At 50.6% G+C, this 15,988-nt stretch overlaps 3 protein-coding genes and 1 long non-coding RNA gene across 6 annotated transcripts in view; 3 read left to right on the forward strand and 1 right to left on the reverse strand.

Moving 5' to 3' along the window:
- LOC133393295 (inactive rhomboid protein 1-like) lies at positions 1-8,003 on the forward strand. The gene is made up of 7 exons (XM_061657619.1): positions 1-1,649; positions 1,730-4,037; positions 4,689-4,916; positions 4,987-5,325; positions 5,407-5,661; positions 6,624-6,881; positions 6,958-8,003. Exons 1-7 carry the CDS (start codon positions 1,150-1,152, stop codon positions 7,465-7,467), a joined length of 4,398 nt encoding a protein of 1,465 aa, XP_061513603.1. The 5' UTR covers positions 1-1,149; the 3' UTR covers positions 7,468-8,003.
- Positions 8,004-8,275: 272 nt separating this feature from the next.
- On the forward strand, positions 8,276-11,790 carry LOC1278855 (tRNA pseudouridine(38/39) synthase). Its single transcript, XM_318500.5, has 5 exons — positions 8,276-8,452; positions 10,049-10,277; positions 10,340-11,168; positions 11,236-11,387; positions 11,483-11,790. The coding sequence occupies exons 1-5, from the start codon at positions 8,384-8,386 to the stop codon at positions 11,653-11,655; spliced, it is 1,452 nt and encodes a 483-aa protein (XP_318500.5). The 5' UTR covers positions 8,276-8,383; the 3' UTR covers positions 11,656-11,790.
- LOC5667987 (serine-rich adhesin for platelets) overlaps positions 11,678-15,988 on the reverse strand; it is a 64,076-nt gene continuing 59,765 nt past the window's right edge. For all 3 annotated transcript variants that reach the window (XM_061655705.1, XM_061655703.1, XM_061655706.1), the window contains 4 exons: positions 12,957-13,990; positions 12,720-12,890; positions 12,529-12,646; positions 11,678-12,444 (listed from right to left, as the gene is read on the reverse strand). In XM_061655705.1, the coding sequence (XP_061511689.1) occupies positions 12,405-12,444; positions 12,529-12,646; positions 12,720-12,890; positions 12,957-13,990 (1,363 nt within the window). In that variant the 3' untranslated portion in view covers positions 11,678-12,404. The remainder of the gene's footprint in view (positions 12,445-12,528; positions 12,647-12,719; positions 12,891-12,956; positions 13,991-15,988) is intronic.
- Positions 14,469-15,988, forward strand: part of LOC133392981 (uncharacterized) — a 130,598-nt gene continuing 129,078 nt past the window's right edge. The window contains exon 1 of the long non-coding RNA XR_009765943.1: positions 14,469-15,319. This is a non-coding gene — a long non-coding RNA (uncharacterized LOC133392981). The remainder of the gene's footprint in view (positions 15,320-15,988) is intronic.

A 15,988-nucleotide genomic window follows, 5' to 3' on the forward strand; every position in this document is an offset into this window, starting at 1 on the left:
ACGGCCCCCTTCAGTCAAACGTCGGCGCTGCCAACCGAGCGGCAGCAAAAATCGATACCTTTGATGTATTGTGTGTGCGTGGTGGAAAACTAAAAACGGGAGTACAGCGTTGTTCGTGCTTCGTGGGGCTGCTGAAACCGTGTTTGCTGCAAACGACACAGCATTTGCACAGCACAGCAGTTGTGTGGTCCAAGGTACGGTGCAGCGCAAAAAAGCGAAATGAAGAACGGGTATGTGAGGCCCTAAGCCGTGGGGGATGCGCTTGTTCGCAAGTACGCAAAAAGGACCTTTCCGTTTTTGGATGGGCGTGTGTGAAACGATGGCAGGTCCGTGTGCGTGCGTGCGTGTCCGTGTGTGAAGGATTTTTCTGCTCCATCACTAGGCCCAACTCGGGCTGGAGTAGCAGGTCGTGCACGCGCATACAAAAAAAAAAAAAAAAAATTGGGAACCAAGGATAATATGGATCCCGACCGTCGTCCAGCAGCCGTGCCGTGCCCAACCATGTTCACCGTGTGTCGCCCGTGCCCGTTTGGGGTGTGTTTATTTTAGCAAACTCAGCCATTTTGGAATGTAATTAGCCGTCGCTAAACGCACAGAGGGAGGAAGAGGCTGCCTACTACGATCGCACATTTGAACGGGACGAAAAAGTGTTTTGTGTGTGCGGTGAGCAGCAGGGTGTGTGTGTGTGTGTGTGTGAAAATCCACCAAGCCTTGATGGAGGCACTGCCTACTAGAATGCCGCAGGCGGCCAGCCAGGACGGCAGACGATAATGGGTAGTGTGGGGTAGGTGTCGGTGTGGGTGATGTCGTCAGGTGGTGTTTAGTGAAATTTTTCGTTAGCCAAATTTTGCGGTAACTTACCGTCGTCGTCGTCGCTTTAGGATAGCATAATTTACACGCCAGCTGTAGCGGGGGATCGATTTTTGTCGACCGCGTTTCTGCACAGCTGGCCATCCTCGAGCGTAAACTGAAAAAAGAGAAAGAAACGATATTAGAGCGAAGAAACGATAATAGAAGAAGGAGCAGGATCCTCCGGTTCGCGAAGAAATCGCCCTTGATTGATACAAACCCGCTCAGAACCGGCAGCCACCAGGAGGAATTGATGCGCAAAAACAGGCACGAGGGACTGGCGAATCACACGGGCAAGGGATGAGCCGTAGCCGGCGGTCTTCGTTTGGCCACCAGCACTACCAGCAGCAGCAGCAGCAGCAGCAGCAGTTCAGCATCACCTCCACCATCAACTATGACGATGGGCTGTGCGATGGCGGGAGCGGCCCGGGGCTGGTCCCATCCGGCGGCACCGCGTCCTCGCCGTCGCGGTTTAGCGAGTCGTCCTACTCGAACCTGGGATCCCGCCTGACCGCGTACGTCGCCCAGGCTCCCTTCCACAGCTCCACCGTCGCTCCGTCATCGTCCTCCGGTTCCTCGCTGCCCCAGCCCATCCATCCGGGCTCGTCCGCCTCTTCGGTTTCGTCCGTGGCCGATCGGTACGGGCCCGGGGAGGAGTCGCTGCGGCCGTGCTGCATCTCACCGGCTGCACCACCACCATCCGCCAGTGACCGTTACTCGACCAGCTCGGCCCCAAACTCCATCATGTATCCGGAAACGCGCAACGGACCGCACTATCGTTCAATGTCACCGGGATCGAGGTGAGACGTTTGTTTGCAAAAAAAGCACACAATTTGAAAGATAAATTAACATTTTTCCCTTCTTTTCCTTTCTCTTCCAGAACACGTTACCCCGTGCCGGAGCGGTTCCGGGATCCACCGGCGTCAGCGCCTCCGCAGCAAAGCACCACCCAGCCCAAGCTGGACCAGTACGGCAACTATCTGATCGGCAACAATGCGCCACTAATGACGAGCTCGGAAAGCTACAACTATCTCACCTCGACCGTGCACACACCGGTGAAGCGCTACATTCCGACGCCGCCGCCCGCGGAGAACTTCTCGCACTGCGAGTCGGTCGGAGGTGGCGCCGGCGGTCTCGGTGCGAGCCTAATGGCCGGTCTGATGGCGTCCGGCGGGGGCATCAACATCATCAACGCTGCGCAAGCCGGTGCAGGTGGATCGCTGCTCAAATCGCTGCCGTACCGATTGAAGGTACCGAAATCGGCGGACCCGGCCGGTCTAGGGGAAGACACGACGGATCATTACGCGACGCCACCGCGAGCCCGGCCCGTCGGGGGCAAGTGTCCGCAGCAGCCGATCTGTACGTTCGCCGGCCAGCCGGTGGTCGGTGGGACGCTCGGACGGCAATCGCTGCAGCCGGATTATGCGTTGCTCCGGGCGGCCACACCGGTTAGCATTATGAGCGAACCGATGGTGCTGGGCCATGCACCTTCGTCGGACGAGGAGCAGTGCTATCAGTGTAACAGCTTGCGGCAAGCGACCGGCGTCCACCAGACGACGCAAACATCCGGCCCGATCAGTCCGCAGCCACTGTCGATCTCGTCCGTGTCGATGTCGGACATGGAGCGGCAATCGCCCCTCAGCCCACCGTCGCTCGTATCGCACGCTTCGTACCCACACCATCATCATCATCATCATCATCACCATCATCACCATCAGCAGCAGCAACAGCATCAGCACCAGCAGCAGCAGCAACACTACACTTTGACAACACCGGGAGATGACGGCCGGAACGCACAGCAGTCGCTAATCATCGCACAATCGCACACACTGAACAGCTCGTGCAGCAACCCGTCGATCATTATCCAGTATCAGCATCAGCAACACATACAGGCGCATCAGCAGATCCAGCAGCAGCCGCTTTATCAGCAGCTGCAACAGCTCCAGCAGCAACACGCTCAGCAGCAGCAGCAACAGCAGCATCATCACCAGCTACAGCTACAACACCAACAAGCACAGCAGCAAGCACACCAGCAACAGGTTCAGCAGCAGCAGCAGCAGCAACAGCATCAACAACAGCAACAGCTGCAGCACATGCACCTGCCCCGGCTGCAGCCCGACTCCACCCCGTCAACACTGCAGCGGAACGTGCAGGCTATCCGGCAGCAGCGGCTCACCCACAAGCAACGCATCAAGGAGTATCTGCGCCGCAGCACGTCCCAGTTTTTCGGCGTCGACCAGCTGCACGATGACTACGAGCAGCAGAAGTGGGAGGACCGGCAGAAGCGGTTCGCCATCCGGCGCTTCGGCTCGCTCAAGGACGAGCTGCCACCGAACGGGCGCGGACCGTCCGAGCCGAGCGCGGACGTCATGCACGACCACCTGACGCACAGCGACCGGCCGGACGTGCTGCCGGCCCAGAGCCAGGACGAGCCGGAAACGGAGCAGAACCGCCGGCAGCGCTTCAACCCGTACTACCGGCACGAGGGCGGCGAAGAGTTTCTGGTCGAGCGGAAACCGTCCGTGTCGCGCATGATGCTCAGCGGGCTGGTGTTTGTGGTGCAGAGCCTGCGGAACCGGGTGCCGCGCCGGCAGAAGCAGTGGTCCCGCAGCTTCGCCCCGGCGCACGTCGCCCTCAACAATGACGATAACGATATCTACGATGGGCTAACGCCGGTGCAGGAGGATGAGATGTTTTTCGATGTGCCGGCGGGTGGTGGTCAGAATGGTGCGGGCGGTGGTATCCCGCCGACCCAGCAGGAGCAAGATCTGGCCGGTGCGCCAGTGCCGGACAATTCGCACCAGATCTACATGCTCGAGACGGACCGGGCGCTCGTGAGCAGCGGGTGGCGGACGCGCACGGCCGAGGAGCAGCTGCATCTGCAGGACGTTGCGGCCGGGCGCAACAACGCCATGTTTCAGTTCTTCTACGGCCAGCGCATACCGGGCACGATACTGGAGAGCGTGCTGGACAACTCGAGACGTCCGCCGCGCCACTGCATCAAGCTGTTGCGGCCGAACGCGCTGGACGACCGGTACGACTATCGGCCGTACTTTACGTACTGGATCAACACGACGCAGATACTGGTGCTGCTGCTGACGCTGCTGTGCTACGGGGTCGGCCCGATCGGCATTGGGTTCGAGCAGAAGAGCAGCCAGGTGCTGGTCACTAGTCTGAGCTTGCAAACGGTACGTGTGAAGGGCGATTTGGGTTTGGGATGTGTGTTGTAGTGATGTGCTCTTTAGAGCGCACCCACAACTCCGATTCCGACTCTGACGACTGCTGGTCCGATTCCGACTCTGGCAAAACCTGAACCACTAGTTCCACCCGGAGTCGGAGTCATCTGGAGTCGTCCAAAGTCACCCAGAGTCGCTTGGAGTCGTTCGGTATCGGAGTCGTCCGGAATCGGAGTCGTCCGGAATCGGAGTCGTCCGGAATCGGAGTCGTCCGGAGTCATTCGGAGTCGTCCGGAGTCGCCCGGAGTCGTTCGAAACCGTTGTTCGAAATCGATCGGAATCAGCAGGAGCCGTGCGGGTTGTGTTTAATGTGCTTGTGATCAGGCATTTCATTTTGTTGTGTTTTTCGCGTGTTCTTCGTATACAGTCCTTTGTTTCGAAGGCCGACTCCGGTCGACTCCGGACGACTTCGACTCCAACTGATTCCGGCCAATTGAACAACTTTGTGCTACTCCGAACGACTACATTATCCGGCAGGGCGGACCTACCTTCCGGAGAGTCGATTCTGAATTTATCGGAGTCAGATCGCAGTCGACTCCGGATTTTTGCCAACTTCACCCATCACTAGTGTATTGTTTGCTGATGCGCCTCTTCTCTTCTCAGGTTCAACACTACGAGCCACGAAACATTTGGATTGGGCCGCGCCGGGATGACCTGGTACATCTCGGGTCGAAGTACGCGCCCTGCATGCGCAGGGACGGCCGAATCATGGATCTCATATCGAAAACGCGCAAGCAGGAGCGCGAAACGGCCTGCTGCATACGCAACGATGATTCCGGCTGTGTGCAGAGCTCCCAGGCCGACTGCTCCGTGCGTGGACTGTGGCCTACGGTAAGACCCTGTGCCATTATTTGCTTCACTCATTTCTTCATTCAAAACGTCTCTCCCCCCTTTTCGGCAGACCATTTCAACGTGGAAAAAGTGGTCGCCGGGCGATTCCGGCCCTGGGGGGCGCATTTCCGGCAGCGTGTGCGGTCTCGACCCGAAGTACTGCGATGCGCCGGCCTCGATCGCACCGCACGAGTGGCCGGACGACATCACCAAGTGGCCTATCTGTCGGAAGAACAATCAGTTTACGCAACGCTTCCGCTTCAAGGATCACACTGCCGAGCACATGGTGTGCGAGGTGATCGGCCACCCGTGCTGCATGGGCATCTCGGGCGAGTGCCGCATCACGACGCGCGAGTACTGCGACTTTGTCCGGGGCTACTTTCACGACGAGGCGTCCCTCTGTTCACAGGTAGTTAGGAAGATAGCGTCGTCGTCGGTGGCAGTAACAATGTGTCATCTTAACTGGATTGTTTTCTTCTTTGCTCGGTAGGTTTCCTGCTTGAACGATGTGTGCGGCATGTTTCCGTTCATCGTGACGGACCTGCCCGACCAGTTCTATCGGCTGTTCACGTCACTCTACATCCACGCCGGTATCGTTCATCTCATAATCACTGTTGCCTTTCAACACATTCTCCTCGCGGATCTGGAGCGTCTGTTGGGATCACTGCGAACGGCGATAGTTTACATCGGCTCGGGCATCGTCGGCAACCTGACCAGTGCCATCTTCGTGCCCTACAAGGCGGAGGTAATGCGGTCTCGGAAACGCTGTTGATTTTAGTGGTGGAAGCTCGGATTCTGACCTACCCGATACTGATGCCGTGTTCCGAACCACTTCCAAAGTCGATTCTGATGCTGGAATCGATTCCGAATCCGGCGTCGATTCCGGAGCTGATTCTGATGCTGGCATCGATTCCAGAGTTAATTCCGGAGTCGATTCTGGAGGCGATTTCGGAGTTGACTTCGGAGATGCACCTATTCTTATGGAGATGCCAAAACCGACTCTGATTTCGAAGCCGATCCTGATTTCGGAGCCAATTCCGATTCTAGAGCCAATTTCAATTCCGGAATCAATTCCGAAGCCGATTCCGGAGTTAACTTCGGAGCAGATTCCGGGGTTGACTCCAGATTCGATTCCGTAGTCGACTCCAGAATCAGAATCGATCAAGGAATCGCAATTTGCTCCGGCAACGGAATCAGGATTGACTCCATAAATGGAATTAGCTCCGGTATGAGAATCGGTTGTTGAACTGAAATAAGAAGTATCAGAAATCAGTGCGGGAATCTACTTGAGAATAGATCGCATACGAGTAAATTTCGATTATTTGCTGCTATCAATACGTAGCATCATTCGACCCAAACACCTATTCTAGTATGGATATGCCAAAACCGACTCCGATTTCGGAGCTGATTCTGATTTTGGAGCCAATTCCGATTCTGAAGCCGATTTCGATTCTGGAATCGATTTCGGAGCAGATTCCGGGGCCATTTTCGGAACCAATTCCGAAGCCGATTTCGGAACCAAATCTGGAGCCGATTTCCGAACTAATTCCGGAGCCCATTTCGCAATCGATTCAGGAAACTAATTCCGGACCTACTATCCGGAATCGATTCCGACGAAAACTTCATTTTTCCCATCACTAGTTGATTCAATATGCTCACCCTGTTTTTTTTCTTTCACCAATTTACCCCCTGGGTCGGTGGTCGCAGGTCGGTCCTTTACCATCACTGGCGGGCACGCTGTCCTCGCTGCTCGTGCTGCTCATACTCTGCCATTGGCGTAATCTGAAGAAACCACAGTACGCCATGCTGAAGATGCTCTTCCTCGGCTGCCTGCTGTTCGGTATGGGCACGTTACCATGGCAGCAAAACTTTACCGGCCTACTATCGGGGCTGCTGTTCGGTACCACCTTCACGCTTGCGCTCACCCCATACCTCAGCTTCGCCAAGTACAGCCGAAAGGGCAAGGTAAAGTGCAAACCGATATCCCCTTGAAACGCATACTAAACTGACCCATTTGTCGGCATACTTATTTGTCTTCCAGATCAAGCTGGTGTGGAGCTGCTTCGCGTTGCATTTCGTGCTGTATGCGCTCATCTTTCTCGTGTTCTACCTGTTTCCGACCATCTTCTCGCTCAACTTTCTCGAGGGCAATCAGATCTCGAGCATCAACGACAACAACGGCATGCACGATCACTTCAATCCGTACGATACGTTCAACTACTTTAACGGTAAGCATGGGCTGGACGGTGGCGGCTCCTCGCACGGCGGCATGCTGCCGGGCGAGGGCGGCCGGGCCGGGGGCGATGTGGGCGGCGGTGGCGGACGCATTAAGGATTACGATCGCGGCGGAGGGAATCGATACGGCGGCAAGGACGGTGGTGGCGGAGGCGGTGGTGCTATTAGCATGTCGGGCGGCACGATCAAAGCCATTAATCCCAAATACAATAATATAAATAGTAACGGTAATCTTAACGCTAAATCCAATATGCATAGTTATAAGATGGTAGCTATATGTGAGAAGGGACAGTGCAATCCGCGTCCGAACGCATGACGTCGATGTGTTTTACCCACGGCGTACGGCCGCTCATCAATACGATTGATTTCCATTTTATTCATCCGTATCACACTTATTGTACCGTTATTTACCGAAAGGAAAAAAAGGCAAAAAGGATAACAACACGCATATATACCGATATACTCCATATACCCTCCCTCCCCATAGTACACGCGAAGAGCAGTCAGTGAAAAGGAAAGCGAAAGGAAGTGACAGGGAGCGGAACGCAAAAAAGGAAACGCATAAAAAACCCCGGAAATGTTTAGGAAAAATCGTCTCGAGGAGAAAACAGGGCATACGAGCAGATCACCAATATGTATTGTGCAATCTTGTCAGTGGAGCGCGGTGTAACGAACAAGGTGGATGGTTGCGAAAAACGTGCAGTACTGAGGGACTGAGTAGTGTACACGTGCGTGGTGAAGCTGACATGCATCTAAGTAAAACACAAACACACACACAAAGTAACGAAACTTGAATGAAATATATAATGAAAAACGCATGGTGTTTCATTTCCATAGAAATGGTTTAGTTTAGTGGTCGTTGCAGCGATTATTTGGCAGCAAAATATGAAAGAAAATGTCTAAACAGTGAATTTAAAAACATGTTTCGTGTAAAATATTGTTCGTGGCGCTTTTGAGGATTTTTTTTGACAAATTTTCCATGCAGCAGAACATTTGTTCTTGAATTTCATTTGCAACGGAACATTTGAATTTGCAGTACTAGCACGGTAGCTGGCTGCGTGCTCTCTCCCCCGTTCGAGACAGTACGCAGCCGAAATGGAGAGTCTGTCAAATGCGCCGGCAAATGCGGTTTGTTGTGATTAGATTGTTATTGTGCAAGCAAACGGTGTTCGTTGCAAGCGTGTGCTGAAACGAAATTTCTGTTTTAGTTGAATTCAATATTACTTTACAGTATGGAAGTAAAAGTGAACAAAAAGAGTAAATCCTGCACCGAGGACGAATTGCTTTCCCTGTCAAAAGAGGTAAATAAACGTGGCTTTCCTATGCTGCAGTTAGTGGATGCTGCAAAAAGCACCTTGTTTCCAGGGAGCTTCATTGGAATTGGGCGATAAGTGAACATTCGGCTACATAATTCCTACAGGCTTTTTGTGGGAATGTTATTGCCTGGAAATCCCACCTCCTTGTTGACGAATCGGTCTTTAATTGCTACGCTAATTGTAAGATTGATAATGCTCAATGTGTGCTAATCATCATCATGAGCGAAACAGTAACAAAAACAGGCGCACAAACTCTCCAAACAATTAGTCTCATTATAATTCTGATAAGCTTTATTTACACGCCACGGGTTGACTATAAAAGAAGATTGGCATTGTCCGTTGTGGCACAGTATCATTCTGCAGTACCAAAGCGATCGGTTCTAGCGCACCATGCTTGTTTACAAAATAATCCTGTGCTGTGTGTTGTTTGCATCAAGAAAAATCGCCTGCAACGAACGCAATGTAACAGCACCGCTCTTGAGCGGGCTGGCGTTTGAAATGCTTGCGACGAAGCTAGAATATCTTCAGGACAAGTTGATCGAGATGGAATCTGCGGCAAAGAACACTGACCAGCAGCTTTCCGAGGCAATCGATGAGCTGAGCAGGACGGTACAGAATCATTTCAACAGAACGGAGCATTCAGCAAACGCCAACCACGAACAGATGGGGCAAAAGGTCCAGGCGTTGGCAACGAAAGCAGACCTTGCGTGGTTGACGATCGATTCGGGCTTGTATCTTCGAAACTTCTCGCTTCGTTCGTGCAAAGAGGAACCATCAAAGCAATCGGGAAAGTACATCATGCAGGTCACCATATACGATACACCGTTCCTGGGATATTGCGAACATAGCAGCTTCGGAGGCGGATGGTTGGTGGTGCAGTACCGGTACGATGGAGCGTTGGATTTTTACCGCGACTGGGCAGAGTATCGCAACGGTTTCGGAAGCACGGATGGAGAGTTTTGGCTCGGGTTGGAGCATCTGCATCAGCTGACGGCGGCACGAAAGCATGAGCTGGTGGTAGAACTAAAAGACTTCGATGGGAACTACGTGTACGCACGGTACGATGAGTTCGCGATCGACAGTGAGACGGGTCAATATCGGCTTATGAAGCTGGGATCGTACACAGGAACGGCGGGAGACGGGTTGAACTACCAAAGCGGGATGAAGTTTACGACAAAGGATCGGAAAAATGATCTTCACCCATTTCTAAACTGTGCTGCCCATCATGCGGGTGGTTGGTGGTATAGGGACTGCACTAAATCCAACCTTAACGGAGGCTACATAAAAGGAGAGACGCCGAAGGGAATGTGTTACGTACAATGTGTATTGGGTTACGTACAAATCGTCCGGTCTGGCGCACTCAAGAATGTTGATTCGCGAAATTTAACACCACTGCTGTGTACTGTATTAATAAAAGATGGGCCAAAGAGTCCATTTCAAGACGGATGCATAGATCGTCACGCAAAATGTGCAAATTTGTCATGTGAAAAATGAAAGAAAGGAAGCCATTGGGGTACAATATTCTTGATCTCAAATACCAATAATGTTTAATTTTTTAACGTATTATCTCCTTTATTACAGGAATTAATTGATAAAATCAAACAGCTGGAAGCACACAACACGCAGCTGAAAAGCATTGTGCAGAAAAATCTTCAATCACGCGACGAGACCGCCAATGGCAAAGCGAAGAAGAAGCATCGTCCGTTTGATTTCGCCAAATGCTTTAAACGACACATTCTCCTGCGGTTTTACTATCTCGGCTGGGACTATCAGGGATTCGCTGCGCAGGAAGATTCGATCGAAACGATAGGTAAGTCATTTTTCTTACATGTTTCTTTATTTTTAGTCAAATAAATTTTGTAATTTTTGTAGAGCATCACATGTTTGCTGCACTGAAAAAGGTTTGTCTGATCGAGAGCCGGGAAACCTCCAACTACAATCGCTGCGGCCGCACCGACAAAGGTGTGAGTGCGTTCCATCAGGTCATTAGTCTGGACGTTCGGTCGAAGTTTGCGCCCGAGCTGCAGCTAGACGCGAACAACCTAACGAACGAGCTGGATTACTGTGCCATGCTGAACCGGGTGCTGCCGGAGGAAATACGCTGCCTCGCCTGGATGCCGATGGTAAATCCCGCCTACAGCGCACGGTTCGACTGTCGCTCCCGTACGTATCGGTATTTCTTCCCCCGGGGCGATCTAAACATTACCGCAATGGAAGAAAGCGCTCGCTATCTGGTGGGTGCGCATGATTTTCGCAACCTTTGCAAAATGGACGTTGGCAATGGGGTGGTTAGCTTTGTGCGAAGCATCGACGCAATCAGTATAAAACCATCGCAGCGGGATAGTGAGCGTGATGGTAGCTACGATATGATGTACCTGGAGCTGCGGGGGAAAGCATTCCTGTGGCATCAGGTCCGTTGCATAATGGCGGTGCTGTTGCTGGTTGGACAGGGCAGGGAAGAGCCATCGGTGGTGAAAGATTTGCTCGATGTAGAACAGAATCCCTGCAAACCGCAGTACAGTATGGCGAGTGATGTGCCGCTTAATTTGTACGATTGTCAGTTCAATGAAAAGAGTGGCGAATCGAATGGAGAGGAGTCGATGGGTGGAGAAAGTGATTTGAGCGATTGGATCTACAAAGAGGAAGATTTGCGACGAACGATTTCGGATTTACAGGGATTTTGGATGAAGCACAGCGTGAAGTATGTCGAGGACAGCAATGTAGCTGCAATTTTTCTTTATTAATTCGTCAATTTTCTTTTTCGCAAGAACCACAATGGTACGGGAAATGCTGAAAACGTTGCACAGCATACTGGAAGATCGCTTTGCAGGGGCTCCCCCAATCTGCGACCAATCGGCGCTGTTGACGCAGGGAGTGCGAAGTAAAGAGTACTGCCCGCTGCTTCAACGCCAGCGCTGTGGTAAGTGCGTGGGAAATTGTTTTACCATTTGATTTACATTTTTGCACTAAATACCAAGGATTTTTCTTTCCTTCTCTCTGCTTTTCGCACTACAGAAAGTCTTGAGAACCGGATCGAACACTACGCCAAGAAGCGACGCATCGAGGTTAGCGTTAAATCAAACGACTGCAGCGCAAGCGGAAGCGACGAACCGGCGGCCGAGCACGTACGCGCTGGCACCGAACGTAACAGCAATGTAGATCACGGCGTGTCGGGAATGGACAATTAGCACACAAGTGTTAGCGTGTGTGTGTGTGTTATGAATGATTTTATTAACTTTACGAGGGATATATTTATGGGACCTTTTTTTGTACAACCCAGCGTGGAGTGAAGAAATGAAATGAAAAAAACCTTCCTTAATCTATCTATTTCTACCGTGATTAGTGTCTCTCTCTCTCTCTCTCTCTCTCTCTCTTTCTCTCTCTCTCTCTCTCTCTCTGTCTCTTCTAACACAAAACTCTGGTCCGATTCGGAGCAATTCGTTCCATCGTGTGAGACACGCAACACACGCACGCACGCGGCAGCACTTGTCGGCGGCTTGCGATCCGCCGCGCCAAAACCGCGGCCAAGTGGGGGGCTGTACGTGCAAAATCAGTATGCCGTTCGTATGATCGTATGCGATCGGTGTGTGTATGCGTTGTTGCGTAGGTTGAAATCTTAAAGATATAGTGGCCATCATGCACTCACTTTTAAAACAAGAAAAGAAAAAAAAACGTTGCCTTCGCCGCCGCAGCAGCAGCACGGTCACACCAAGCACACTATACAAGAACAGGTGACTAGAATTGAAGTGGTCCGTGGGTGGAATAAATAAATAGACAGGCCCTGGTCCTGGTGTCGCTTTACACAGGCGCGGCATTTTGCTGCTCCCCTCTCCTCATTGAGCCTTGCAAACGCATTTTGCATTTTTGTTTTTTGGTTGGGAGTTGTGAGACGCGCTCCGTTGTGTGAGGGAAACAGCGTGCGATGAAATCTTCAGGTTCAGTTCGGTAGATTATCCACTGACTTGGCCCGGTGGTATCTAAGAAAAAGAAAAAAAAAAGAGAAATAGGAGGAATTAGGAAATCGATTTGAAGGTATTGAGGGTCGTCGAACGCCTTCTTACCTTCTGCGGGCCAGCTTGAGTACGACCGGTCCTTCCTTGACGTTTTTGAACAGTGCGATCGTCTCGCAGTGGCTCATACCCTGCACGGCGGCATCGTTGATGGACAGAATTTCATCTCCTGTGAAGCGAAACAACCAACCAATTGATGAAGGACAAACCCGTCAGGGAGTTGATTTGAGCCCGCCTCTTACCCGCCATTAACGTTCCATCGAGTGCGGCCTGCCCGCTCGGGAAGACGGTCTTCACGTAGATGCCCATATTGCCGCGCGGTGAATCCCGACCGCCGACAATGCTGAAGCCGAGCGATTTCATCCCGGTGCCTTTGTAGAACGTAACCGTTAGATAGGTGCACTTGTGTATTCCTTTAGGATAGAAAAAAAACGCATTAGAATAAGAGGAAATCAATAGGGATTCTTCCCTACACTTACCCTCGATGTAAGACGATCCCTCCTCGTTGATCAGTATCCGTACGCCCGCCTCAAACTTTGTACCATCGAGCGTGCAGTCGAGCTCGTCGCGCGCCCCACTCACATTGCTCTCCGTCTTGGACCGCTGCAGTGGCACGCTTGCCTCCGCCTTACTCTCCACCACACCGTCATCCGACTTTAGCCGGATGCGCTGCACCGATCGCGGGATGTCTTCCTCACTCTTCAGTGCCTTCGCACCGCGATACGCCGATCCGATCGGAACGTTCCGCCGTATCGTGTCGGAAATCACCTGCACCAGCACGGTCGGAGCGTGTCCTTCGGCGATGGACGCACGGGAACTGGCATTCCCATCGTCCGCCTCACCATTTGCCGTCAGGTGACGTATCGATTGATTAATGCTGCCGTGCGAAACGGGCCTGTACAGTGAGTAAAGCCCCGTCTCGTTCGAATCGATCCGATGCTTCGGCTGCCCGTGATCACCACCGTTCGGCAACAGCTCCTCATCACTGTCCTTTATCAGCCGCTTTGACCCGAGTATCTGAGAGTAGCCGTTCTTCACCAGCGCCTCACACCGCTGCTTGCTAATCATTTGCCACTTTTCATCGTCACAGATCGTGTTCGAGATCGAGATGCGGTTCGCGTACACTGGCACATAGTCGGCCGGTGCGTAGATCGGTGTCAGCGGGAATGGTTTGGCTGGGCCGGCGGTGTTGCTGGGAGTGCTGGTGACGGCCGGCCCTTTGGATGACCGTGTCGGTGAGGACGACGATGATGAGGATGACGAAGAAGCTCCGGAGGAGGAGGAGCTGCCACCGATCGTGATCGCACCGGACGTGGCCGGCCGGGAATCGATCTTGATCTTTCGGTTGGCGTCAGAGTTGAACGTAGTTAACTCGTCATGTGCAATGACAAGGTCTACGACATTGTTGACAAATGTCGACAGGATACGCTGGACAGTGCTGGGAGACTGCAGGCCACGTAAATGATGCCCGTTTACGTTCACAATCTCGTCGCCGATGCGCAATCGGCCATCCCTGCGAAAGGGCGATAGGGGGAAAAGAGGGAAATGAGTAACGAAACAAAAGCGTGACATTATGGGCGAAGTATTTGGTTTACGCATAACGATCGTTTAATATGCAATGGCAACGATCACGTTTTGTGAGCTCCATTTTTGTCAGGATGCGAGGATGTGTTTGTGAGTTGCAATATATGGCAAGTTTTGGAGGAATTCGTTTGCTGGAAGCTTTAAATGGTTGATTAATTACGGTCATCTTCAGTGTACTGAATTAGTAATGTACGTACTGAGTCAAAATAAGTGAGCGAGTTAATTCATTGCAGTGCATGAATTAAATAATTCGTGAGTTGCATAACTCTTTCGAGAGTTAAACATCGCTGAGTGACTGCACTCTCTGCGCTGATCTGTAGCTTACCCACTGCAAGTCAAATCATTCGTGAGTAAAACGACTTTATGAGTAAACGATAGAACGAGTTTTGCTCTATCTTTTCTCTATTCGAGTCGAAAAAATGAATTCGAAAGTGATATTTTACATACAAATGAACACACAAAATTCATCAACTCGACGTCAAAACGACTCGATTATACTATAAGAATAGAATACGCCTGATTGTTTTTGTTTAGTGAAACGGTTACAAAAATATTGAAAATTATTTTTATCTTATTATCCGTTTACGTTTATACATTACCTTTAGCTTCAAACTCATCAAAAATCATAAATTTTAAAGATTACTTTTTTTTCATTTGAAGCAACCCAGGGTACTTGGTGACCAAAAGAGTAATATCTGTAAGAAAAACTCTTCGAAAAATTAACAAAATTCTTCACCCAATGGGAATAAAAACCGCAAGCTCATATTGTTTTGGGAAAAGTATCAGATCGAACCCCTCTTTCGGCACGGTTGCTGCTTAGAACATTATACCTGCTTCTGCAAAACGTTTAGAAATTAGCTGAAATCGAGATTGCTGCGCAAAGCACGAGTTTAAAGCACGAGCTAGATGCTACAAACGATTTCAAGCTTTCCATGAGGTAGCAGTGAATAGACTAGACTGCAGGTGAGCAAATAGTTCTGATTTTATTCGCCATAATAAAAGGGGATTTCTATGGAGATTGGCACACATTTTGAAAATATCAGAGGCCTATGTCCAAATGAAAATCATCTCCTACAAACATCATTTAGTGAAATGTTCCTTATATTGATTAAAACTAATTTTGCTTCAAACTTTTTACTGTGTAGCGTAACTATTATCCCAATATGAAATGAAAGGAACTGTTAACGATCTGATTTTTGTCTCATATAATTTCATATAAAAAATGGGTTGCGGTCCATGGTATTCTTTTTAGTAACAGGTTGATAAGTCCCCGGTCTAACAAAGAAAAACACATTTTTTTGTCAAAATTCGTTTTTATTATTCAACATTCGTTCCCTTCAAGAGCGATACAACGATTATAACGACCTTCCAATTTTTTGATACCATTTTGGTAGTACTCCTTCGGTTTTGCCTCAAAATAGGCCTCAGTTTCGGCGACCACCTCTTCATTGCAGCCAAATTTTTTCCCTGCGAGCATCCTTTTGAGGTCTGAGAACAAGAAATAGTCGCTGGGGGCCAGATCTGGAGAATACGGTAGGTGGGGAAGCAATTCGAAGCCCAATTCATGAATTTTTGCCATCGTTCTCAATGACTTGTGGCACGGTGCGTTGTCTTGGTGGAACAACACTTTTTTCTTCTTCATATGGGGCCGTTTTGCCGCGATTTCGACCTTCAAACGCTCCAATAACGCCATATAATAGTCACTGTTGATAGTTTTTCCCTTCTCAAGATAATCGATAAAAATTATTCCATGCGCATCCCAAAACGAGTATTACGAGTTAACAGCTGCAAACACCGCTCAGAATCATCAACACGTTGTTGTTTTTGGTCAAATGTGAGCTCGCGCGGCACCCATTTTGCACAGAGCTTCCGCATATCCAAATATTGATGAATGATATGACCAACACGTTCCTTTGATATCTTTAAG

Source organism: Anopheles gambiae, chromosome 3 (assembly GCF_943734735.2).
Source record: "Anopheles gambiae chromosome 3, idAnoGambNW_F1_1, whole genome shotgun sequence".
NCBI lineage: Eukaryota > Metazoa > Arthropoda > Insecta > Diptera > Culicidae > Anopheles > Anopheles gambiae.

Bases quoted from the DNA above. Each gene is read 5' to 3' on its own strand.
- LOC133393295 (XM_061657619.1), top strand. From the start codon at position 1,150: ATGAGCCGTAGCCGGCGGTCTTCGTTTGGCCACCAGCACTACCAGCAG. The intron at 4,917-4,986 runs GTAAGACCCTGT...CCTTTTCGGCAG, and splicing joins TGCGTGGACTGTGGCCTACG to ACCATTTCAACGTGGAAAAA. The intron at 6,882-6,957 runs GTAAAGTGCAAA...TTTGTCTTCCAG, and splicing joins AGTACAGCCGAAAGGGCAAG to ATCAAGCTGGTGTGGAGCTG.
- LOC1278855 (XM_318500.5), top strand. From the start codon at position 8,384: ATGGAAGTAAAAGTGAACAAAAAGAGTAAATCCTGCACCGAGGACGAA. The intron at 8,453-10,048 runs GTAAATAAACGT...CCTTTATTACAG, and splicing joins TGCTTTCCCTGTCAAAAGAG to GAATTAATTGATAAAATCAA. The intron at 11,169-11,235 runs GTATGTCGAGGA...CTTTTTCGCAAG, and splicing joins TGGATGAAGCACAGCGTGAA to AACCACAATGGTACGGGAAA.